At 35.7% G+C, this 27,952-nt stretch overlaps 2 protein-coding genes across 3 annotated transcripts in view; both read left to right on the top strand.

Annotated features, from left to right (window-relative positions):
• Smp_137910 (putative tight junction protein) overlaps positions 1-18,493 on the top strand; it is a gene marked incomplete at both ends in the record, with an annotated part of 30,934 nt that extends 12,441 nt beyond the window's left edge. Inside the window, 6 exons of the mRNA XM_018798993.1 lie at positions 2,273-2,662; positions 4,044-4,140; positions 12,903-13,238; positions 14,751-14,856; positions 16,641-16,998; positions 18,038-18,493. Of these exons, the coding sequence (XP_018650827.1) occupies positions 2,273-2,662; positions 4,044-4,140; positions 12,903-13,238; positions 14,751-14,856; positions 16,641-16,998; positions 18,038-18,493 (1,743 nt within the window). The remainder of the gene's footprint in view (positions 1-2,272; positions 2,663-4,043; positions 4,141-12,902; positions 13,239-14,750; positions 14,857-16,640; positions 16,999-18,037) is intronic.
• A 6,569-nt stretch (positions 18,494-25,062) lies between these two features.
• Positions 25,063-26,938, top strand: Smp_029100.1 (hypothetical protein; the record flags this gene model as incomplete). Of its 2 annotated transcripts, XM_018798991.1 has the most annotated exons (4): positions 25,063-25,083; positions 26,370-26,514; positions 26,549-26,650; positions 26,684-26,938. In XM_018798991.1, 3 exons carry the CDS (start codon positions 26,437-26,439, stop codon positions 26,879-26,881), a joined length of 378 nt encoding a protein of 125 aa, XP_018650825.1. The 2 variants fall into 2 exon arrangements, with proteins under 2 accessions (XP_018650825.1, XP_018650826.1); XM_018798992.1 differs by lacking the exon at positions 25,063-25,083 and having other exon boundaries at positions 26,437-26,514; positions 26,549-26,881.
• Between the last annotated feature and the right edge of the window lie 1,014 nt (positions 26,939-27,952).

The following is a 27,952-nucleotide window of genomic DNA, read 5'->3' as shown; positions in this document are numbered from 1 at the left end:
GGTGAAAAAACAATCATTTCATCGGTTTTATTAGACTGTCCAACACTTCTCAATTCATTCATGAAACCTATTCCCCTGAATAACTGCAACCCATTTTTTGAAACAAAAGCTGTAACGTTTCTGTGATTGCAAATGATATGCAAATAAAAATGTATGTACTTGTTAGCGAAATTCATTTCTAGCTGATCGAAACTAATTTGGTGAGGATAGTTAAAGTAACAATAAAAATAACTTTGTGTCGTTAAGCTTATTTAGATAAAGGTCCAAACTTATCACTTTTAATTAGATACAGTTTAGTAGTATTTATAGTTGCAAATGATTTAATAACATCTTTCAGTGTTCATCTGGGAATATCATACGAGCCAAATAACCTGACTGATTAGTTTGTGAGTATGTCGACATTCTTGCTAAATGCATCCTGTCATTCTAATTTTTTTTAAAATCTTAAAATAAACCGAAATGTGGAATGATCATTCATATTTAACTGGGTATCTCAATTACTTCTCGTATATACAGTCCTTTTACTTCAAATATTTTCAGTTTGTTAATAGCACATTATCATCTATAAAATGATGAGACCTCGGCAACCGTTAGTTCTTATATAACATCTTAACATGGAATTACACTAAAATTAAATAGTACTATAGCAACCATCCTATAATCAATTCCGATTATAGTCAATTTTGGTTAAGCCCTTTTTATTAACTTACTTAACAGACATCGTCATTTGGATAGTAACAATTTGCATATTCTTTGCACTGCTATACCACTAGAGCACATGATACTCTATCCGAAATGTCGACTGCTTAAATATCATTCGATGACTCATACTCCTCCCCATATGTGTACGTACGCAAATATTATTATCAGCCTTTGTTTTGTTTTGCTGTGCCCTTATTAAATTTGACTATAAATTGCCTATGTAATTACTTGCTATTCGCCTCGTTCGTTTCCTTCGCTTATTCGCCTGTTCATTCGCTCTCTCGCCTGCCGCTCGCTCGTTGATATTCGCTCAGGTGTTGTTAGCTTTTTGACCTGAGTTATTCGACAATAAACTGTAGTTGCTGCTATCCTTCGTCTTCTGATTTTACGCACCGTTAAGTTTAGAATTATAACGGTTATCGAAGTAAACGATTAACGAATCGCGGCACTACAGTACATCAACTGTTTGATGATTGAAATTTGAGCTGTCAGATGATTTCAAGTAAAATTATCATATTTTTTTACTTCACTACTATGTGGATAATTATGTCATATCTTTTCCACCAACTTGTTTAGTAGGTACACGATTATTAATTAAACTTATAACTTACGATTTAGGTAATACAACTGATACTCCTACTTACTGACCGCTTATCCGTAGGCAAACACAGCTATCCAGTAAAAAACTGATACTTTTAGGCACAAATTGAGTACAAATTTATTCGTTTACTAAAAAAAAACTATTCATTTCAATGGTCCACTAGGCAAAATGAAAACATTCCTTCAAAGGAAGTTTTCTTTTTTTCGATATCATTTGATGTTAATAATGTATTAATTCTTTATTTTTATTACATACCGCCATATGTAAATAATAACTACAAATACAATTGTGTATCGCTCTGGTAAACGATTTCGTGGCCAAAAAAATTTCATCTCTGTAACGTTTCCACTTTGTTTAATATTTATTTATTTACCAGATACACATGCGCCACACAAGTCTCATTTGATTTGTATGAGGGCTAGGATACGGGCCAGGTGCCCAAACCGAAGCAGCTGGTTTTCTTAGGGGACCACAACCGAAGCCTTTGACCTAAAGATCTGATCCACAAGGTAGTGGAGCATCGTGAGGAGATTCAGTCCCATGGTAGCCGGTGACCAGCGATTGATTCATACGCGATTTGTTCTCTCAGGATACTGGAGCCCGTGTGCACCACTGGTTTGGAATCAGGGTTTTCCAACTCTCCTAGGTGGACCCTCCGTGTCCACCAACCCTGTTAAAGCGCCGGAAATTCGCTTTTCATCCTCTCAATTTCGTAGACAACACCCCTGTCACGAGAAGGCAGTGAGTAGGACTTGCCTGGCAGAGGCTATATACACGTGGCCATGTGAGAGCATTTGGAGAGGGAGAGCGGCCTTTCCCCATTCTCGGTCATACCAGGACATAAGTTTACCAAGGATTTGGTTTGTAATTTATTGAAAGGCAATAAACTATTACAAAAGGAAACTATTTTAACGATTGTAGTTTTTTTCAAATAATAGTAAGAAGTGTTTTTTTCATGTTAATAAACAGGAGTGCATGAAAAGAGGTTACCATTGCCTTTTGGATATTGGCCCAACAGCAATTGAACGGCTTACCCTTCTCGGAATCCCCCCAATAGTGATATTAATTAATCCATCATCTGAGTATCAACTAAAAGTTTTACTAAAACACTATTGGCAATTTAACAAAACTTCAAGTGCTTTATTCATTCCATCAAGAGTATCCAGTCGTACACGTCCTACAATCAAAGAGATGGTTACAACTCTATGGAATTCTGTAATTCATTTACGTCAATATAAATCACATGTTATAACCGATACTGTGCCACTGTTAAACATCACTTCAAAGGAGAATTCCTTTTCAGAAATTGAGTGGTTACGAAATTTATCTGAAGTTATAAGACATCAACAGAACTCGCCGGTAATCAGGAATTTTTTTATTTATTTGCGTTTACAACTTATAAGACACTTTATTATCGCTAAAGAAATAACTTTTTTCAAAACGAGCTTTCTTAACTACTCCAAGTGAATAGACTGATGATTAAGCTGATTATTATAAGACTTTGTGGAAATTTATGATTTTCTTATTAACCACCACGAACTGATCTTAGTCAAACGAATACTGAAAATCAGAAACCGTTAGACAGTTGTTCAATCCTAGAATGGGAATCACCAGCCATATGTGTCACAGACCAATAAAGAATCTAAAACTGAACCTTTATTGAAGTTAAATATACAAATATTTGGATACTGATTTGGTGGTATTAGGGTAATGTGCTGGCCATGAGACTTGAAGGCATTGAGTTTAGTCACCGATAGGGTCGCTTGTGGGCACTTCGCCAAAATTCCTTTAATAGTTCTAAATTTAGGGTAGTAATTTGAACTGCTAAAACACACTCATAAGATCTCCCAAAACTGCACTGACCATAACTATTAGAATATATAGTCAAATAGCTTGTATTTATCTTCTTCATATTAGCATCACCAAATAACACAAACGTAGAATCCAGCTGGTTCATTTTTATCTAATAATAATTTTCGCTGCGAAACAATGGACATCATCAAAGTTTTTGAAAAATAATAATCTTTTGAGCTGATCCAATCATTTATTTTAAGCAGTTGGGAAGTACAAGCTCCAAGCACCAGAGTTGATTCACTTTTAACAAATTAAAATTCTATCACTTCGTTCACAAACGGATGTAAATCAGCATTTTGCTTGAAATTTTGATTTTAACTGTGGTTTGAGAATGTATTGATAAAGTTATCTTTTAGAACTCATAACACTTCTGGAAACTAGATAAAATGTTTGTTGATGAGTTGTAATTTCTGATGACTATCCTATGTCAATGATTTCTAGAAGAATAAAGATAACAAGTAATTAGTGTTATTTTGTTATTTGTAGCTTGTATTCGTTACTGATTGATATCAGTTGTGCTGCTGGAAACCGAAGAGTACTAGATATCTGTTCTTTCCGACTAGGAAACTCCTCAAAAGTGCGCATTCATGGGTCTCATGACGAGTGTTAACTGTCTGGTATGAAACAGTTGGCCGTTACTCTCTGATTTCAATGACACAACAAATGATGTCACTTTATAACGAATATTACATTCAAATCAATTTGATTACCACAAAATGCGTCAGCAGTACTTTTAATGTCATTGTTCTAATGCTGTCGTTTAACCAAAAGAGCTTAATCGTATCAATTCTAATAATCTACGAATATGGTAGAGTACTTTTAATTGTATTTTGCACTTTGTTTTTGAATTTCCCAAAGTATATTCATTTGTTTGTATTACCAAAAGGTATGGATTGGTGAAGAAACAGAATTTGGTCAATTAAAAATCAATGGGTTAATTGAAGAAGAACAAGAAGGAAGCGATGACGTCGTTACAAAAAGTGGTATGAATCTTTATGGTCCTATCACATCATATTCTGATTAGTTTTAACAGATAGTATTTTTCCATTGTGGTGTAAGACCCTTTGTGTTTCAAGCTATGGATATCTCACCTGATACCATATCATTAATATATAATCAGTATTCAATTAGACTTTCTCACTTTAACAGAGCCGAATAGCTTGATGATATATGGTTTAACCTAATACCAACTAAATGTAGGTTATCGTAAGTTTTTGATGGTACTGTTCGTGGACTACTGCATTCATATAAACACCTGGTTAATTTCTATATTTAGGTGTTAATCACATATCTGATAGAATATAATGATTTTTCGACTACTTCAACTGATAGTGGAAATGAATGCAATAATAGTTAAGTGTTATTTTAGAATAAAAAACCCACTTCTTGTTAAAAATCTTATATTTGAGTTCTTGCAAATTAACTTTCTGTTTGTTACTGTGTGTAGTCACTATTCTGAAAACGTTACAATAAACCTGATTAAAAATTACAACGTTAAGTTTAAGTTTACACAGATTGGAAATGATTTCTGAAACTAGCTGTAGTTTCTGCCTAAAATGGTTAGAATATTTAACAAAATCTGTACCTGAATAAATCAGATTATTATTTGACAATCAGAAGCAATTTGTATAAATTTCTGAAGTCTTTAGGCAGCTGGTGACTAATCTATATCATCTGGTTTCACAATCAGAAACACTTTAGTGTCAGGTGCCAACTCTTCTGAAACGTGGATTAAAGACTTTCTGGTGTTCATACTAAATAATTAAAATTGAAAACTGTAATTATGAATCATCAAAACTAGTGGCCAGGTTGCAATTTAAATGGTAGAATTTGATCAGCCTTAAGAACTAAACAACATGTGATACAGTGAGCCAATTGGACATAGACACGATGGTCTGTGTACTCTACCAGCTAAGATTTAGACAACTTTCTTAGGAACAAAACACATCACATTGGTTCAAAAATATGACTTGTGTATCAAATCAATATATATGTGAATGGATGCATTATAAATTCTTGATTCAGCTGGTCAATAAAAAGCTTCATTCTTCCTCTCAGGGTCAAGAAGAGTATCAGTTTCAGAATAGGATACCGCACAACATAAAAATACAATATTAATTGCTTCTCAGTGATCACCTAGTGCAAACAATACTTCACATATTAAACAATGAAGATTACATTTTTCTTTCAACTTCATCGTGACAATCATCAAAAAAAAAGTTTCATTCTGTCTAGCTAGTTTACATCAACAACAGTAAATATGATTGTGTCCTATTAAAAGTACTGAATCCCATGGAAAGTCCTTGAATTTGTCTTCCTTTTGATATATAATTAATTTATTAATATTTGTGATGCATTTATTTATATTTAATTATTAAGCCGTTAATTGTTTACACACCAATCAAAGTTAACATGAAAAAAAGAAATACCCAACAAACTGAACAACATAATGAATAATTTTCTAAGACTTTGTCGTGTAGTATTTTTTGTTTAGTTAAAACAAATGCTTGAATGAAAAAGCTTATGCCATCAAAATTGAACACGAAATGTTTAAGTACTTTCATAGATACCTCTTGAACTGATCTCAGATAAAGAATCATCGAAAACTGGCTCGTTCTAATTTAAAGTTCATTTATAGTGTACATCCATGGTCTAACAAGAAACTGTATTTATTACTTTCAATTTTTATAGTATTCAAGTTATATTTAATTGACTAGGCTGAAATTCCAAATTCTATACTTTTTTAATTAAACCAATTTGTAGTTCAAAGCTATAATTGTTAAAATATTCATGATAGCTTTATTATATGAGTTATAGGTTAATAGGAAAACTGTTGAAGTTTCGAAGTAGTTCTATTATTATAATTATATAGAGATGTATTTGATTCTGTAAGATAATACACCAAGCAAACTGTTTTATATTATTATTATTTATTTAAACACATATATATTGGTACAAAAGGGCACCAGATACATATGCGCCACACGAAATAATGAAAGTAGGAAGAGAAGGGATGAAAAGATAAGGCGGACTGAAATGTACAACCAGAAGACTCTTTCAGTTAAGAAAGTTAGAACCACTCTTTATGTAGAAAGTAAAAGAAGGTTACAGCAGGTTCGCCACTGGCTTCTATTCTGAGCCATATCTGATAGCGTCTCTAGTCACTGTGTTGCACCATCTCTCGGACCCCAGCTAGGGAGTCGTGAAGGACCAACAGAAGCTAGCCCTTTGCAGCTTTCTTTCATGCCACGACACCATGTCATACACTGACCTCCTCTCTGCTTTTTCCAACCAGTCCCAGAGTCGGCAAATAATGCACGACGTGGAATTCTCTGGGACGACATTCGTAAAACATGTCCAAGCCACCGAAATCGGTGTTTCAAGATGGTGACACCAATTGAATTATCGTCTCGGCGCCCGAACACACGATGTCGAACCTCTGCATTGCTAACATGGTGTTGCCACTGTATGTCAGCAATCCTTCGGAGACAACGATGATCGAACACAGAGAGTCGTCTGACATACTCAACTCGGAGAGGCCAGGTTTCACAAGCATAGAGCAAAACTGCTCTCACCGACGCGTTGTAGATCCGACCTTTTACAGCCAGACTAACATCACGAAGGCGCCAAAGATGGCCCAGATTAGCATAAGCCGCTCTGGCTTTCCTTATACGTGCATCAATCTCATCACTCACGCCACCACCAGCACTTATATAGCTACCTAGATACACGAACTTCTCAACTACTTCAATCTGCTCACCACCCAGGGTGAGTACAGGATGAGAATCCTGCCAGTCTTGTAGGAGTACTTTGCACTTGGAGGGTGCAAAGCACATGCCGTACCTGCGGACACTGATTGCCAACTGATTAAGTGCGGATTGCATGCCTTGGGCATTATCGCACAGTAAGACAATATCATCCGCATACCCGAGGTCGAGAAGTCGTTCTCCAGGCAACATATCCACACCGCCATTACTTACATCCATCAGAGCTGTTTCCAGGATGTCGTCGATGGCAAAGTTGAAGAGGAATGGTGAGATTGGGCAACCCTGCCTAACCCCACTGCTCGAATGGAACAAGGGAGAAAGGTGGTTGTTTTCCCTCACTCTGCCTGAGGTGTTCGTATACAGGGCCTTTAAGATGTTAATGAACTTCTCAGGCACACCCTTCTTCAATAGACAATCCCAGAGAACAGTCCTGTCCAACGAATCGAAGGCATCCCTGATATCAAGAAACACTACGATTGTTGGCCTGCGATAAGTATGACGGTGTTCTAACATTTGGCGGAGGGTGAAGATGTGATCAATGCATCCTCGACCAGAACGAAAACCAGCCTGCTCCTCGCGAGTCAATCGTTCTCGGGTTTTAAACAACCTACGAAGTATGGCAGAAGCCAATAGTTTGGACGCAATCGGAAGTAGACTTATCCCCCGATAGTTGTTACAGGAACAACGTGAACCCTTTTTAAAGATAGGGACGACTGTTGACTCATTCCATGATGTTGGAACACTTTCTTGCTCCCAAACCTTTGCAAACAACACCGTCAGTTCCTTAGCCAGAAAGTCACCACCATCTTTAAAAAGAGCCGGAGGTAAGTCATCTGGGCCCGGTGATTTGTAGCGCTTCAAGAGTTGGAGTTCCTTGCGGACTTCCGCCTCGTTTGGTGGATCAGTCGTCACCGGCCATGGGGGGGGCAGGACAAGCTGGTTGATGTTGTCGGAACAGCAGGCCAGTTGAACCGCCCTTCGAAAAATTCCGCCCATCGTCCAAGACGTCGAGAGATGTTAGTGATTGGCATCCCGTCATCCTCGTAGATTGTCTCACTCACACCAGACTTCTTGCTGCCAGTGGCTCGGATGAGTTGGAAGGGCTTCCGGCAGTTACCAGATGCAGCTGCTGCTTCCATCTCATTAGCACGCTCCGACCACCAGGCTTCTCGGTCCTTACGCAAGCTTTGCCCGATTTCACTACGTAACAGCCTTCGTTTGTGGTCAAACTCAGCCTAGAAGCTAGCTCCGCTCGATACTTACTTGCAACAGAAGTTGCAGCCAGTTTACTAACATCGATTCGTTGGTGGTGGTCAATCCTTCGACCACTGAAAAGTAAGGAGAGATTGGCGCAGACCAGGGCATGATCAGACTCCAGATAGGTACTCCAAAAGGAGCGGCAGTCTTGTACACAACCACGCCAGCGGTAGCTGATCGCGATGTGATCAATCTGAGTCCAGGCTTGGGATGCAGAGGGAGGACGCCAGGTGGCACACCGGCGATGACTGTGCCGGAAGTTAGTGCTAGCCAGAAACAGGTTATGGTCTGTGCACAGTTGCAGCAAACGGTCCCCGTTATCTGTCCCGCGACCAACAAGTCCCCATCGGCCACCTAAACGACTCTCTTCTGTGCCTAGACGCCCGACCTGAGCATTCAAGTCTCCGGCTAATACTACAATATCTGTCGAACGCGCTTTCTGGAGAAGAACTGTTAACTGGTGGTGAAACTCATCCTTGATTGCATCCGGGCTGCAATCTGTCGGGGCATAGGCGGAGATGACGAAAAGACACCGTTTCTCAAGCCGGTTTTTTCTCACTTTGATGGAACTTTCTAATCTAACAGCACATAACCGACTGTTAATGGGGATCCAATCGATTAGTGCTGCCTCAGCTCTAGCGCTTAGTGCAACACCAACGCCTGGAAGACCGGACGAAGATGCCACAGAGTCCCCGGATAAGCGCACGTGAAACAAGCTTTTTGAAGCGACAGATGGAGAGCGAATTTGTAGTACTTCACTAGAGTCTTGAATACGGGTCTCGGATAGACAGCAAACACCAACATTAAGACTTTCTAAAGACATAGCCGGCCCCATCTGTTGTCCGATCTGCATTAGTGTGCGAACGTTGAAGGAAGCCAGCTTGAACGGCGTACGTGGTTTCAGAAAGACTGCTTCAGTATTCGTAATCGGTGGAAGCATTCACTTTCAACCAGACAGTGACTGGAGATCGTTTAGATAGGACAGAGTTTCCACCATGGGCGAGCGACTGCATAAGTTGGAAAGGAAGGATACACAATTTGGGAATAAAGGGAGTGAAAAAGCGACGTAGTAAATAGTAATAATAATAATAATAATAATAATAATAATAATGGTAATAATAATTATGTAAATTGTCTTTCTTCTATTAGGAACGAGAGCAGTGTAGTTAGTGTAGTGCGTCATTTCATGTCATTTGTGTGTGGGCTGTGATACTGCCCGGGTGCCCAAACCGAAGCAGGTGGCTTTCTTAGGGGGCCACACCCAGAGCCTTTGACCTAAAGGTCTGATCCACAAAGCGGTGGAGCATCGTGAGGAGATGCAGTCCCATGGTAGCAGGTGATCAACGATTGATTCATACTCCATTTGTTCCCTCAGGGTCCTGGAGTTCATGTGCACCATGGGTTTGGAATTAGGGTTTTCCAACTCTCCTAGGTGGACCCTCTGTGTCCACTAACCCAGTTAAAGCGCCGGAAATTCGCTTTTCGTCCTCTCACTTTCGTAAACAACACCCCTGTCACGAGAAGGCAGTGAGTAGGACTTCCCTGGTAGAGGCGATATATTCGCGTGGCCATGTGAGAGCATTTGGCGAGGGAGAGTGGACTCTCCTCACTCTCGGCCGTACCAGGGCATTTGGAGGCAAAGCAAACTGGATAAATCATAGATCAAATATCTATTTTATTATCAGTTTATCTACCTATCAATATGCCTGAATTATAATCATATTCATTTAGTATTTCCAAATATAGTTTTCCATAAATTAATGTTTTACTCAGCTGTGTAGATTAGCTAACCTAGCACAAAAGGGGACATTTAAAATCTATATGCTTAGCATCAAATACAGTATAATTGTCTATGTAGCAGAAATATATAGTTGATTAAAGTATTATTATCAGAAGGGAGTTTTGTAGAAATTTTAGTAATTTTATGTAGTTGAGATCATGAGCCAATTGAATCTAGACCATCATGGAAAACCTGAAAATACTGGATCGTGGGTACGCACTGCTGAGGAGTCCCACAATAGAACGAAATAGCCGTCCCGTGCTTCCAGATTTTCCATGATGGTTTACCTTCAATTGACTCATGACCTCAACTATATAAAGTATTATTATTTACATAATTTTTATGATAAAATATACATTTATTCATCTTGTAACATTGAAAATGTGATTCGCTGTTATTTTATCTTATTTGTATAATGATAAATCATTTATTTTATCTATTATACTGTATAGAATAAACTTATAGAATCTAGGTTACATTTACATTTATAATTTACATTTTGTTTTCTTTCAAAAATCAAATATGATACTGTTTCAAAGATGATTTACATAAAAATTTATTGAATAATTGAATTCTAATTACTATAGTTTATAATAGAATTCTATATAAACATTAACTTCATCAATGTGATATTGTAGTGAACGAGAGCATGGGTGGAGACAATCGAATGTATTTCAGCACAAAATTACAGAATATCTCAGTAAAATATGAGAACCATACAGTAAATAGTTAATTTGCAAACTATTAATCAATTATCTCAATCTTGACCATTCCTTCTGCAAATATCAGTCCATCGCCTTTGATTATTACTGTTCATGTATTTTCATAGTAATTGCATTTCGTTCCTATTCTTTCCTTATCGATCTTCTACTGAAATACATTCAATGCTCGACCATCTTTAAATACTACTTGTGTGGATATACGTAGCCCGCACCACAATATGTCACAAAAATGTGTGACATTAGGAAAAGATGGACAGTGGCTAGCAGTGAAATCCAAGACGAGTGTTTCGTCCTATTTGGGAGTCGTCAGCTGGATGTACCTGCATCTCAGAGTTGATGTTCACTCTGGGACCCGAACCCAGTACCGTTCGTTTCAAACGCCATCCTGTTATACACTCAGCTACTGAGTCCTGATAGCCACTTGTTTGTGCCACTGCTAGCCACTATCCATCTTTGCTCATAATGCTTTCGAATTAAGGCCATATCGAGGCAATACGCACAGTATGCACATATGCCAATAAGAGACTGACCAGTTGCAGTCCTAAACATCAATGGGAAGATTCAAACAAACAATACTAAGTGAATTTAATGTGTGATATTATTTGAAAATTGAAATAATTATAAAATAGAAAATATACATTTAGGATTATCAAGTGTTATGATCTAATTAAAGTTAGTTTGTAATTTAAAGCTTCAAATAGCGTTTTGTCTTTCTTGAACAAATCATGAGAGTACTATAGCTTGATCAAAAGATCGTTCATAGATGAATTTACATTGCAGAGAGATTGTTATTATTCAAAAAGAAAGAATAGTTTTCATTATACTATTAAATATTTTAAAATGAATCCTTTCTGACAATTTGAAACTTTTCATTAAGTAGATGGTAGATAAATTATGGATATTTTCTTAATACTTTGTATGCATTTATGCATGACTGGTCAATAATAAAAAATTTACTATCTTCCAATTATATGAAACCTTTTGTAAAATGTCTAATTTAATAATATCAATGTATTCACTAATGGCCCCCAAATGCCCTGGCACGGCCGAGAGTGAGGAGAGTCCACTCTCCCTCTCCAAATGCTCTCACATGGCCACGCGAATATATCGCCTCTACCAGGGAAGTCCTACTCACTGCCTTCTCGTGACAGGGGTGTTGTCTACGAAAGTGAGAGGACGAAAAGCGAACGTTCGGCGCTTTAACAGGGTTGGTGGACACGGAAAGTCCACCTAGGAGAGTTGGAAAACCCTAATTCCAAACCAATGGTGCACATGGGCTCCAGTATCCTGAGGAAACAAATGGCGTATGAACACCGGCTACCATGGGACTGCATCTCCTCACGATGCTCCACTGCCTTGTGGATCAGACCTTTAGGTCAAAGGCTCTGGGTGTGGTCCTCTAAGAAAATCACCTATTTCGGTTTGGGCACCCGGGCAGTATCCTAGCCCTCACATAAATCAAATGAGATTTGTGTGGCGCATATGTATCTGGTGCTTCCTTGTACCTTATGTGTTTAAATAAATGAATAAGTTCACTGATGACTAACTTTGAAATAAACTAATCAAAGTTTTAAGAGAAGTTATGATTGATGGAATTAACTGAATTGCGAATGAGTAGCAACTCTCAAATGGTTATAAATAGGAATCGAACTGTTTCTTGAAATGATCCCAGTTGAGAATGTGATCAATTCTATCTTAACATACTAGTGTAACAATATTGTGTTCATCATCGAATAAGACATGGGTTTCATTTACAGATTTACACTTCCAATGAATCAGAGCAGTTGCCTATTTGCCATTAATTCTGAATATTTTGTCCTATTGATATCGAAAATAACCCTTTAATCCTAAAACTCAATTATTTCTTTGTCTATGATTCGTAGATTCTTTTTATTCTATAATAGGTGACTATTATTTATGAGAGAATAAAGAAATTAGAAAAACAGCCATAACACATTGAGTCAGTTTTATTGATTAGATATATTAGTAATACTATATTTGACATTCTAAGAGTGGTTAAAATGCAAATTCTTATTTATACAAAGCAGATGGATTATTTCATTGTTTCTTTTTTTGTAATCGCCTAATTAATCTTATGTAAATTCGATAAATTACTTAACATTTCTGTATCTTTTCATAATCCTTGTATATATTATTATAGTGTTTATTTTACCATGACAACATAGATACGCATAACACGCTGTTTGACTGCATTTTAGATTCAGAAACACCGAGACCAGCAAATTGTGATAAAAATATTTGCAGTGAGGATGAGGAAACGAGACACTCATCTCGTAATACCAAAGAAACAAGACCGGAAATGAATGGTATGGTCAGAAATGAAGTTAGTTCAACAATACCCGAAAATAATAAGTATATCCCTCCATTTCGTCAAGTGCCGGTGTGTCATGCAAATGAAGTGATGGAAAATACCAATAAAGATACCTCATATAAATCAAAAACGAAAGATTACTGTAATTGTACATGTAATTTTGATAATGCAAATCCCACAAATCAAGAAGAAACTAAATTCAAGGAAATAATTGAACAAACAGGTGGTAGAGTATTATTATAATTATAATTATTATTATTATTATTATTATTATTATTATTATTATTATTATTATTATTATTATTATTATTGCACATGATCTCAATTATGACTTCAAACTGCAAAAATGTGATTTTAGTAAAGATTTTATACGAAAACAGGGTAGACTTTACTTTTCATTTGAACGAACTATTGATCATGATCTGTCGGTTTATATCAAATATTTTTTAATTTAATACTTGAAAATTCGTGACCGATCACATGTCTTTACTTTATGCTGTAACCTATTTTTTTCTCTAATTAGAACTGGCAATATTACGTGGTAAACTTTTCCTGTAGTTCTTCTAGAGTTACTGCCGGTCTCAAACCTGGGTAAACGAGCAAGGTTAGGCATGGAGTCGGCAACCCCTTGCTAAAAAAACGCCAACCAGATTAAACAATTTGAACCATTTAAAGTCTGTCATGGCAGTTGAAAGAAGAATTACGACGCCACATTATGAAAGCCCAGATTTTTCGGAAGTTACGTGACTGATGCGCTTTCTAACAACAAGAGCGACAATTTTTTTAGGTACATGGAACGTCCAGACAATGTGGGAGACCAGGAAGACCAGTCAAATAGCGATGGAAGTGAGGGGATACGACTTGGCGGTTCTCGGAATCCGCGAAACCCATTGGACCCAAGCTGGACAGCAAAGACTAGATACGGGATTTCTCTGGAAACCCTAGACAAGATTGAAGAAATGAAGAACAAGAAAATAGCAATTAGCAACAGTTGAACAAGAGCAGAGAAAGTCAAGGCACAAGCAGACTACGCAGAAGCAAGCAAGCAAGCAAGTGAAGAAGAGCATTAAAGTCGACAAGCAGAAATACATAGGAGAACTACCAACGACAGCGGAAAAAACTGTAAGAGAAGGGAATATGAAACAATTGTATGATACAACAAATAAACTAGCAGGGAGATATAGTAAACCAGAGAGACCCGTTAAGGACAAAGAAGGAAAGACGATCACGGAGACTCAAGAGCAGAGGAACAGATGGGTAGAATACTTCGAGTAACTGTTAAATAGACCAGCTCCATAGCATCCATTGGACATCGAAGCAAAACACACAGACCTACCTGTAGATGTCACTACACCAACGATCGAAGAAATCAAGATGGCCATCAGACAAATCAGGGGATAGAAAACGTCAGGACCTGAAGCAGCTAAACTAATTTTTATGCTGAGTTCTCCAATCGGGATGGTCAGTAACCAGACCTTTAGTCCATTGTCGAGGAATACCGATAGCTCATTTCTTTAAAGTTTAAACGGATTTTGTTATTTAAAAAGTTTAGCAATCAGACCATCAAGCCTAGAGAATAGAATTTCATTAAAATCATTCTCCTGAACTGTAAACATTTCTCACAAACTCTAAGTTGAATTAACTGTTTCATCATTCTTGATAAATTAATCATCATTCAGTATGTAAGGTAGGATTTATTTTTTTTCCTCTTTTTTTCCTTTTCACAAACAATTAGATATTTTATCCATGAACAATTCACCATTTTCATTAGGAACACTGAGACTACATATTGAATCAATGTCAATAAAACATCCACGATTTGATCATTCGTTTGATGAAACGTAAGCATTGCTAATTTTTGTAACTGTTCTCAATTATTTTCATTTGAATAGATGTTTTGCCAAATAGGCTAAAACTATTTCTACCCGAGTATCAGTATTCCACGATTTAGTCCAAGATACCGAAATGTAATTATATTACCCTTATAGTTTTTGCTATTTCAATTCACATGAAGGTTTTATTTATTACGGTTGTGTCTTATTCGCAACTAAATGAGCGAATTTATTTTACAATATGATGGAGAGAACCTTTAGCTTAGACATACGTCAGCTCATATTTGAATTGAGTTTTCATGATTTTGGTCAGAATAACAATAAAAGGAACTTAATGAAACTGTCCAACTCAAACAATAGCATTCACTAACAACAGGATGTATCATTATTTATTATAATTTCACATGCATGTAGCGAATAAAAAGATGCTTATTGACTTGATTTTTGTATGTTTCAATGATTCATAAGTCCTACTATGTTAATATACATATAGTCATTTAATGGCACTCAATGCATTCGATCCGGTCATGTATGCGCTTTCGAAACACAGCTCAAAATAAAACAAGAAAAGATGATGAGAATAAAGATAAAGAATAGAAAGAACTTAATCTAAATGTTTTATAATTAGAATATTTTGATAAGATTGTAATTGTATCATGAATTTTATTTCATTTGAGAATTTTGTTTTGTTGACTGTGAGGGGGTGAATTCATGGATTGAATTGTTACTTGTATTGACTCATTGTCTTTGCTTAAAAAACCAGGTAAACTGCATAAACTGTATCTACACAATGTGATTTAGCACGTTAAGCCATAAATTACTTTAAACAATTTAGCTTAATTTCATGGTTGAATTCACAAATCATTTGAAGCTGAACGATCATGGAAAACCTGGAAGTACTGAACGGCCGTTTCGTCCTATTATGGGACTCCTCAACAGTGAGCATCCACGATCCCGCCTCGTGAGATTCGAAGCCTGGACCTATTATTCTCTCGCGCGGGAGCGCCTAACCTCTAGAGCATTGAGCCGGCATCCAACGGTTTTGATGTCTAACTTCAACCGATCCACGAAATTGAGCGACACATCCACCATTGTCTTCAGTGAGTTACTATCTCAAAACAGATCTGTCTGAACTCCACTGGTTACTGCTTCTTTCTACAACTCCAGGAAATATCTCTTGAAGCCAGTCACTAATGAGGCGGGATCGCGGATGCGCACTGCTGAGGAGTCCCACAATAGGACGAAACGGCCGTCCAGAGCTTCCAGGTTTTCCATGATGGTCTAGCTTCAATTGGCTCATGATTTCAGCTATAAAATTACTAAAATCTCCACAAAACTCCCTTCTGATAATTTAGCTTAAAAAAACTTACTGTTTAGAAATATTAACCCCTATTTGTGAATATTTTAAGATTTGTAAAGAACTTAAAGATAAAAACGTTTAATTATTTAATAAACTTCAGGGATTTAATTATTCATCAATCTCTTAACTGATAGTAAGAAATAGTGATGAGAAATAATGTTTGCTAGAAGTGAAATTCAAAGGAAAACAATGATTCTGTAAAAAAAACAGATGATTATATAATAATGTTTTTACAAGATTCATATTTTTCATATTTGAAAACACAGTGGATTTGGCGTTCAATACATAATCACCAAAAGTCTGTGACATGATGACCGCATTTCACATACTGATATTAATCAACAGTATATTGTTTTATAACCAAGATCTTTTAATTTTGATCACTTTCCATTGGAAATTGGTTTGAATTAATGTTTTATTCAAATTCGTTTAGTAAACCTGGTTTTAGTAATATTCACCCAATCAATGAATTAGAACGAAATGACGGTCAAACTCCAACAATCAGCCCTACTCTTTCTTTACATCAACTGGTTTTTGATGATATTACGTCTTCAGATTTCCATACAAATGATGAGCAAAAGCATTTATCAGCAGATTTAATTAGTAATGTAGCTGATCCGCAATCTGGTATTTCATCACTTCCTACATCACCAAGAACAATATTAGCCGAAAAGTGTGGGGAGTTCGGCTCACGGGGTGGAATTTTGGAAATACCTGAGCATAAAGTCTGTTTGAGGATTCCTGAAGGAGCTATTTCTGAGGAGGAAGGTCTGCAAAAAATATTTATTCGTGTAGGTCCTAGAAATTGTGTATACGCAATGCTCAAGAGTTTTTAAACTGAATTCACCTCTAATTTCATGAACTTTAATAACAGGAGATTATTGTATATTGAACACAGTTTTCATTTAGTAAATTATTTATTTTGATATTTAAGTTCCAGTAGTTGTGCTTATTTTTTGCCATCAAAAGTTATGATATACTTTCACAAAGTATGAGATGGATATTTTTTAGTATACATTTCATTTGTTCGGTCTGAGAATGAAACAATGTTCACATACTAATTTTCCTGCAAGATATTTCGCTTTCGAGTACGAAACAGTCTTGTAATATTTAATAGTTTGTACATGCATGAAGAACCTTAGAAATAAAACATAGTGTTAAACGATCCTGGCAGTTAACATAAACCTCATTAATTCAGATTCAAACTAAATTGACAATGATGATAAACAGGGAGCACATAGTTGCTACAAAACGCTGGAAGCTTTTGCTATCAAGTGGGGGAACCTCTGATAGATAGAATAGCCAATATACGTTCTAATTTGCATAAATCCAGCCTATTTTTATGTATTTTTTGTGACATTATATTTGTAAATAACTATTAATCGATTATGAACCAAACTAACCTCACAGTTATGAAAGAATGTATTTAAACAAATAGATCTTTTAATTGTACAGAGTTAACACTTCAGTCAAAGGGAAATGTATGTGGCAGGTTCGGAAATGTTGAACTCAGGTCTTTAAAAATTAATCTGTAGATGGTAGTAATACCGTCAGTTTTTTTAAAATAAATGCCGAACAGAATAAGAGTATGTAGAGCATAATAGGTAACAATGTAGACGAAATCGCTTTACAGAGTAAAGTACAACATAGAACTATAAAATCATTTATTGTACAAGATGTAGAATTAGATGTATCAAAGGATTTGGGTTTGACAAATTTCAGCAAACATCCAGTTACTTAGGTTTTGGTCAGTAAAAGGCTAAAATTGGTGCTTAATTTTCTAAAATAAATTCTTAACGAACAATTACTTTTTGTTTCATTTCAATGAAGGTTTATGAAAGCGGAAATGAATTGACCGTAGATAATTTACCACATGAAAATCACTTATCGTCTGACAAACCTATATTGGTCAGTCCAATGGTTATGTGTGGTCCCAGAGGTTTAACATTTCATAAACCTGTTGAACTTACTGTACCAAGATATCCTCTAGAATCAGAATCTAGTGATGAATCAGAAACAAAACTTGATAAACATTTAGAAAAATGGAATTTATCTTTATTACATGCTTCAGCTATTTCTACTTCAACATCAACTGATGATGATTCTTTACCAAGAACTTCACGTTCAAATGAACCAACAAAATGGCATGAAATACCTTTAAGTGCCAAATGTCAATCATCTGTGAAAAACGAAACAAACTCTCAAAAACAAAAACATAATACTAACCAAGGAATTCTTTCCGTTATTAAAGACTCTCATATTTCAATTTTAATTGATCATTTCTAATTTGTTTTAAACATTTCTAGATAGACTCCTTTAAATGTTTAGAGGAGAAAATCAATGAATAAACCTGTGAAAATATAATGCTGAAATTCGTCACATATTATGTAGTTGTTCTACTTTGTAATAATCAACTATTCAGTAGTATGTCTATTCAGTTAGGAAAATATATATCTAATAATTTCTTAATATGTAACTTGGTTTTGTATGATAGCAGTAAAATCTATAATTTATATACCGAAAAAACATATAGTCGAATGTCGTGATAGTTCAATAAGAGATTTGTATTAGATATTTCAAATACTGATTAGCTGTTGTTATCAAATTTACTTATTATCATGTTGTGGTAGGGGTTACTGATATCTACATAAGTAGTATATGGTGATAGCCGGGCATTGAATGTATTTCAGTAGAAGATCGATAAGGAGAGAACGGAAACGGCACGCAAGTGGTAAGAAAATGCATAAACAATTATAATAGGAGACTATGGACGGATATTTGCAGGAGAAACAGTCAAATTGAGACCATTGATTGTTATTTTTCAACCGGTACCAAAGCTAAGTGTATCTTAGTAAAATTTGTACACCAATAATCACACTCAACAATTGATGGTTTTTAACAGTTGTATTCACGAGCCTCTATTAGATAGACCATTATTGAAGATCAGGAAGCACTGGATAACTATTTCGTCCTAATATGGGTCCAGCGTAAATTGACTAGTGAATTCAAATGTTAAAATACCGTGATTTCCATAAATTCTCTTACAAATTAATGAACTATACTAATCTTCGATTACGTGAATTATTTTTTCTCTAATAAAACAAACATGTAACCAACAACCTCCTCGTATATTTGTGTTACTAGTTACGAAAGCCACTAGAAAAATGTTTTCATCACTGAAAGTCATGATTTAAGTAAAAATATTTTTATTTTATCTTTATCGATATATTTTGTGAATTGTTTTATGGTAGAACATTATATGTTTATACACTAAGTTCAAACTCTCAGCATACTGCTCTGCCTCAAGAAATCTTAAGGACATGATACATGAAGAATATTGAGACTAGATATTTCGCTGAAAAATTTTCATCAGATTAAAGCAAAGGCATATGAATAAACAATAGTCTTTCCATTAAATTGTTTTAGGCTCTACAATTATATATTCACAGTAATGATCCAAAAGATAGCCAGGTTCAAGACGAAATACATCGCTTAAAATTATGGCATGTGAATTCAGGATTGTTTCTAAACTAGCATAAAGTTGTCAATGTTAAGATGAAATATTGTCTTGAATAAGTTTACACTTTAAATGAATAAATATTTACCCGCAACATTTACAGGAATACCTGAGTTGAGATAATTAATTTATTCAAACAACTGCTTATGAAAATGTGATTGAGACTGGAAAATAAATATCGTACATGTCTAATGATTCAAACTGCTTTTACTTAGAATAAAATTTAGCCCCTATATATGGCATCTGTATGAAATGATAAGTATTCTGCATATCATCAAAGTCCTCGTTTGTAACTTCAATAAAATATGTTCATATGTTTTTATTATCTTATCTGGTTTTGACTCAGGGTTCCATTAATAGCTATTAAGGTATGCTTTGAACAGTTCTAAGGATTTTTATACCATCGAATACCTGCAGTACAACTCTTAGCTTTATTTGGTGTTGAGATGAATTCTGTTGTTGAACACCTTGTTCGAAGACTGACTATATAAGTCTTTTGGAAATGAAATGTATAATCTAAAAAGACGCCAACAAATAAATAGTAATATAAAAAAAAAATTACAACATTCATAGTAGTGTAATAATAATGTGATAAAGAATCAATAAAGTGAAGCTCTTTTCTTCAATTCCACAGGAAAAAAAATTACAGCCTTCTGGGAAACCTGGCTTTTTCAATAAACCTGTTTCCCTATTCTATGTTAATCTCAAAGAACCACTACTAAGCCGTGTCAAAGCGACAAACTTTCATTTCAGGTAAAGCGATAAATTCCACAGGATTCGCAACTCAGTAGTTTATTAAGTTGTTGGCTATTGCTGTCATTCCGACTGACGTTGTACGTTGTATTTCAGTAAACTCCTTTCAACTATGTATACATACGACCAATCTTGCCTTCGGACAGATAAAGGGTGTTAAACAAAAATATGATATTAATTCTGATATTTAATTAGCTAAGTATATTTTTGTGTTGGGATATATACATATGTACATTCATATTCAGATATGGTGTTCACATTCTCTTCCACTGGCCTATCTGACAGCCACACACTTGAGTTATTGCACTTGTAATAAACCGATTTTATTCAAATTTCGTGTTGGAATTAATGGTCAAAACCTTATAGGACTTATTGAAGGTACATGAATAGACACTAGATCTTCATTCATAGTCCTACTTTTCTTCCTTGATTCATGCAATATAATTGTTTATTGTATCAAACCAAAGCAAGTCAACTGTTTTGTGCCTAGACCTAGCACATAACCAAGTAGTATTTTATCGATTTTTAGCAAGACTAATTTCTCGAATCTTGAGTCAGATTTGATGCAGTTATCAAAATGCACATTCGAAGAGGAAGTAACCGAATGACTTAGTTATGAGGCTGTAAGTAAACTTGATTTATCGCAAAAATTACAATACACTGGTGAGCTGAAACAAGCAGTTCCCACGTAGTTGATAGTGATTCTATTTAAGAAAATTATCTCTCGAAAGTACTTTTAACAATTAGACAACGAATTCAAGAGCAGTATATAAAGAGGAATGTTTGCTTACTAGTTATTTGTCATGAGATAAAATGGACTAACGAGAACGATGTCCTTCAGTTAGTGACAAATGTTTCGAATTTAGGTGCAATTCTAAGGTTTAGAAATGGTATTACAAATGATCAGTAATTCTAATTTAACTACAACATTGTGGCCTGTTGATTTGACTCCGATTTGGTTGTATGATGATTTTAACGAAATATGCATATCGCCAATCCTTGTATATAACAATAAACTTCACTCGCGTTTCAGGATAACGGAATAAAATACGTCAAATACGAGAATGAATTTCGGATGCATATATTTCATACACTTGTTTCCCCAGGTAAACAGCAAAAGAAACAAAGCGGAAAAAGAGACCAGAGAAGGTGAACATCCCGACTAGCTATTCCGTTCAATAAAAGCGTTAAAACTGTTCGAAATAGATAGTACATAGTTTGGCAAAGAGACTGACATTAAATAAAAAAATAGGCGATGGACATACAAACAAGGCGCATAAACGTAGAAATACAAGGACATAAGAATAAGGCTTGTGTGTATGCTGGAGATCACAATATTCTATGAAAACAATAGTTATTATGATAGTAGAAGTGACTCAGTAGTCACATGCTCTCTGAGTTTCTAAAATCTGTTCAATAGCGATGATGGATCATGTAGGTGTGTATTGGTACTAGACAATACAGACTTCAAGAAAACAAAATTAAGAGCTTGAGTTCGAAGTATAAGAAATGGAGATGTATTGCGTTGTTATCTATAGGTCAAAATACACGGCGTATAACGTTTCATTTTACAATGATCATGATGATTGCCCACCCTATTTTCCTCGGGGTAATAGAAATTATAAAATTTCTGAGACACATTATATATGGTACATCTAACATTTTTCCATGAATCTTAAAATTTCACTTAACATATAAGCTGATTCAGGTGAACATTCCATACGAGTCATATCAACATTAACAACTTAATTTTGTTTAACAATCCTAAATTGACATGCTATAACTTTACAGGATGCGCTTTACCCTAAACCTGGCCACTTTTCGGATTATTAATTTGAGTATATAATGTTAGAACCTGAAGAGAGTATGTCGAAAAGACCGTTCTTTATATATATATATATATATATATATATATATAATATTAGTGTGGTATTGGTATAAACTAATAACTCCTTTGTATATGATGACTGCCTGACTTCGAATTCCAAATGCAATACGTTCGTTTGTGCTCATCTAGGCAGATGAATTCTAGATGACACAGTAAATAAGTCAGAGCGTTTTCAAAGCGTTTGTTTATAATCATTTGGTTCTTCTTTGTCTAAATTGCGTTATCCCTGGGATTCCAAGTTCGTATAAAAATTCAAACACAATTAATCTTTTACTGTGATAGGGATCTTTAAACAATTTTCCACTCATTCAGCGTGTGAATTCTAAATGCCGTAGTACGACTTTCACAGAGGATTTCATTTTCATCTCAAAATCACACCTAATTCGCTGTTTTCGTCCGTTAAGTTGAGATAAGCTACATTAGTGTACTCCTATTTGACATATGTAGATAGCTTAGGATGAATAAAATGAGGTCCTCAGTAAATACTTCGGTCATATATGCAGTACTGTTGCAAAACGAGTGCAGTGGCACCGAATGATCTCTGGGTCTGAGTATGCGATAACTGGGATGATTCACATTCAACATCGAACACTTGAGGAAGGTCAGAAATAGTTAGCGCGAAATTACTTAGTCTGTAAGGTATGTCTGTGTTACGCAGAAGTGACTAAAATGTAGCCTCTTCCATTTCATAGTGAATGAATTATTCTATTACAATCCCTTAAGTTTTTCAGGAGTCCAAAAAATACTACTGTCTGTCATGATAGGATGAATTTGTAAAGGTAGTGATGAGACTTTCACATCGGATTTTATAGATTGAGTAGTCACATCATGGTTAGTCTAAAATCTTTGATTAGTTCTGGAGGCACTGATAAATGTAATTGTACGGGAAAAATGATACACACTGTACTTTTATTAAACATTGAGAAAAGGAGCGGTAGGCAGACTGTTTATTTCTTGTACGTAACGTTTCTTTGATCTTCGCTGTTGACAATAAAACGTCCTTCTTGATAAAGTTGTGTTTGCTCTTCAAGTGTAATTGTAGTGGCCTAAATCTGATTCCTTTTTGATCGTACGTACTGTCTATCCTCGTATGTAATAAATGACTTTATTCGCGTTGGTGAATAACGGAATTAAATAAGTCAAATACGAGAATGGATTTAGAATACATATATTTCCTACACTCATTGATCTGGCCAGGGAATCAGAACGATGGAGTAAATAGATGAGAGCGGAACATAAATGACATGCAGTGGAGATGGCTGGGAAGCCAACTCGAGAGCGAAGCAAAAATAATGAGTATTGGAGATGGCTGGGAAGCCAACTCGCTATGAGCAAGCATTACTCAACATTTATAGTCAGACAAAAATGAATGATGGACATATGATGAATAGGATACGAAGGGTACACATACACACTCATATAAAAATATAGTCAAGGTTAATAAGCGAATAGTTAACAAGATCAAAATATGACTCAATGTATAGGTGAATTGGCTTGGCCAGTAACTAGAATGAAGTATATGGGCTTAGCATAACAACCGATACTACATAATAAACAAACAGGATATCCTGACCACTAATTTATAGTGATAGATCAGGCAAAAGACCAAAACGGTTAAAATGTTTCAGCTGTATTAAATCCCCAAAATAAAAAGCTCTGTTAGTCTTCCACACTTGATACTGACAGCACTATCTTTAATGAACCCACCTGGGTGAAGGTTCTATGTCACACATCCACACCAGTTCGCGATTGAGTGCGCCAAGATACACTTCCACGACAACTAGACAGGTTAGATCAATCACTTCCTGACATATCGATATTTTATAAAATATATTTTTGAACCTCTCCGCTTCTGACTTTGGATTTAACTGAGTTGACACATTTCGACAATAAAAGTTATTAATGGTTAGAGCGCTGTCACACTCCAAATACTTGTGGCATCTCTAGGTTGTATTAGCATTGGACCTGAACCACCAGACTTTTGAAGTCGAGCATATAATTATTGAAACGACTTATATTCAACAATTGATACGAAGAGTAGGTTAACTACGGAGAACTCGGGAACAATAATTCGATTAATCGGATGGCATGACTCAGCCTCGCAGGCATGTTCATTCTTTTGTAACTTATCTCTTTTATTCATATTAAATATATAGTTCTATCTGTAGTCTAAATGTGTTTTCCATCATATCTTGATGATGGTTACGATACGACTAGTCAATGTAGACCATGATGTGACTTCTACGTAAAACCATATAGATTTGGCTGCCACATCACGACAAATCTACAATTTTAAGATTAGGTCTATTATTAGAACAATACTAATAACGAAGTTTACCATAATTCTACAAGGTGTAAAGGGTAAAGACGTAAAACCACAAATGCTTGTGGCATCTTTAAACGTGAAGATCACAACTACACATTGTAGTCGGAATACTCATGCTTCCTCTCTACGTTCTCTCATTCATGGCAAATTAAGTAACACATGCCTAAAATAATAGTGGTTAACTAGAATTCAGATCATCTGACCATAATGTCTAAGTAAGTCCATCCAATATTAGGTTCTTGAGTTGCAAGTAAATTTTAACTGGACACAATCACAACCCTCTGATTATTCATCTGACATTAGGACTCTAGTAATGAGGTGCTAAGAAATGTTTGAAAACTGCACTCGGAGAGCGCGTTGTTTGTACCCTCAAGGTCGTTGTCGCATCTTTGGTATGATCGTTTTAAGACGTTGGGGATTGATAACTTTTGCACTTTTTCTACTGGGGTCTTTTTGCTGTATCCGGGTTGTAATTTATCACGTTAGAACTACCGGCACTCGCTTTTTATTTGATTTGAAGGGATTAACATCACATCATTAAATCGTTGCACCATGGATTCGGCGTGACTATCACTGGTAGACGAACCATTCAGAATAAAGAGATCTGCAATCGATCTTTGTTGCAGATTTATTTCATCTTTATAGTTGCGCCTTGTGTCTAACTCGAAGGCATTGTGGATATTATAGTATCCACTCCTTCTTATAAGAAAGAGCATGCGTGGGAAATGCTGGGATTGAGTACAAGAGAAAAGGTACATCAATGTCTCATGAGACGCACAGAATTATCACACATTAATGAAAGCAACAGAATAGTTGGCGATGTCATAGGCTTCTTATTGAGATGATCTGGATGTCGAAACAAGCTGTAAATAACCCAAGGCTTTAAACTTGCTACAATATGACTAGACAGTGTTTTACCATCACAGCTGGTGTCAGCTCGTAGTGCAAACCCTTACTGTTCTTAACCGTAATTCATAACTTTAATTCCCAAGCATAAATCTTCACATTAGTTCATATCCTTATTTCGACATATGTCAGTGTCTGAAGTTCTTCATGGCCAGCTTAGTTTCGCTGAAGGATCATTCAGCACTTAAAGTCTCATTGAGTGAAGCAGCGTATTTCAAGATTACATTATTGGGTGAGATCCCAGTGGGTTAGGAGAAGGCTGAGTGTATATATAGGAACTTGACATCAATACTTACAGCCATTAACTGTACTGCTGAGTCTTGTTAGTAAATCTAGACTACTTGTTCAGTGTTGGTAAAGTCAGTATTTAGAGACATTAGATAATTTCTCCCTTCGGCATCCCTTATTTTATACATATGTTCTTAATGTTTAGTCTTTTGCACTATCATCATTATATTACTCGAATTTTCTGATATTCATCTCGTAAATTTCACTTCATTGTGTTGATTAGGGAATTGAACTGGTACGCATTTGTCCCAAGCTTTACATCCGTTACAAATGACTGGGGATTAAGTATTCAGTCTTACCACTATACATTAACGTAACCGACTGCGGAGTTAGTACAAAGTAATTACTTAAAAAAACAGTTTGCCAACCTGTTTAATATTTGTTGTACTATCCGGAACAAAGATCCCATGGACTTACACTCTCCATCCCCATACTAACTACTCACTACTGACATGTGACTAAATACTGTTTTTCTGTTTTCCAGATCGCGTACTTGTTTTGAAGATCAATATTTTCAAAAAAATAATTTCATTTGCTGACTTACAGTTAATATGAAGCTTTTTCTGCACAACATACTTACTTCTCGTGTTTTGAAGTCTGTGAAAGTGGGATATCCACTGAAATTAAAAGTCAGTTACCACCTTTCGGAGTTAATATTTTCAGGCGAACGCGTTAAAGGTATCAACAGTTGATTATGACCCTGCATCAGTCGCCCGTTTGATTCCGAAAGTTGAATGGTCTGTTGTAAAGTCAGTAGCAGATGAAGTAATTGGTCTATTCTATATAATTGTTTGTCAGATTGGTGAAGATTACATCCCTTGTTTGCCAGAAGAAGTCCCGGTTAATTATTCGGAAAACGAAGAATTCTTAAAATTGGCACATCGAGCACTTCTTGAAGTTGATGTAATGGAGGGTGTACTGGTTTGTCCAGAAACTGGTCGAGAGTTTACCATCTCAAACGGAATTCCAAACATGTTGGTCAACGAGGGTGAATAAGTCCCTTGTAAAAGTCCTTGTAAATTTCTTCTGTATAATAAATATTATATCATCGTTAATTTCTGTATTTGGTGGCCAGACTCTAGAATGCTATAACCCACAGCATATCAACCAATAAACTATGATGCACCAAACAACGGATCACAACATATTCAAACGTGATGTAAAAGGTACAATAGTATTAGCATGTCGGTTATAAATCCTATATTATTAGTTGGAGATGAATGAAATATGACATTTAATGTAATGACTGTACTAGGTAAACAGAAGATGGCCACTAAGAAGCATTCACGTAGATTATATTATCCTTCAGAATACCTCATGTATGTATAACTTGGACTTAAAAGTTCCAAATCTGAAATCGTGACTCCGTAAATTCTAGCCTTATATTAATGTATGAAGCCGACCTCTGGAACATCTGCAAGTTAAATTCCGGCCTAATTATGGTCCTGCACTGCACCGCTTCAAAAAAGAGCACATTTTGTTAAGACATCTTTTGGCTGTTATGGCTGGGAGCAGTAGCTTGCAGTCCTAGTGACAGTGAAGTTTGGTTCAACATGTTATCAGCTGCTCAGTAGCCTAATCAATAGAATTTCAACTGTTGGATTTCAGGATCGGAGTCCAGATTATATTTTTGTCGTCATATGAAAGGTGTGGCATAGTCTGTCCCATATTCCTCTACTAAGTTTTATGGTTTAGACAGACTGTGATTTAGTAACTAGTTGTTTTGTTTTAGGTGTAACATTTACTCTTACGGCATTAGTAGATCGGTTAACCACGATTTTATTGACTAAACGGTTGTGAACCGACTGAGCTATAGTTTATTCAAACTTGAATTGTTGATCAATGTAGTCGAAATCAACATACATTGAAATATTTCGTTAACGTAAACGATATAAAATAACTTTGTTTCTGAGATAGGGAAGATTTGTAACCCAGATAGGTGATTTTAATGAAAGTCGTTCTCCGAGCTAGAAAGTTTAATCGGGAAGCCTTCATTGTTCTTCTGAACATCATCAGAAATGACTATGCGTCTAGACGATTTACTGGATGACACACGCTTAATAAAAA

Source organism: Schistosoma mansoni, chromosome 3 (genome assembly GCF_000237925.1).
Source record: "Schistosoma mansoni strain Puerto Rico chromosome 3, complete genome".
NCBI lineage: Eukaryota > Metazoa > Platyhelminthes > Trematoda > Strigeidida > Schistosomatidae > Schistosoma > Schistosoma mansoni.
Note: the sequence above shows the minus strand (reverse complement) of the source record. Positions and strands in the feature narration are given on the sequence as shown.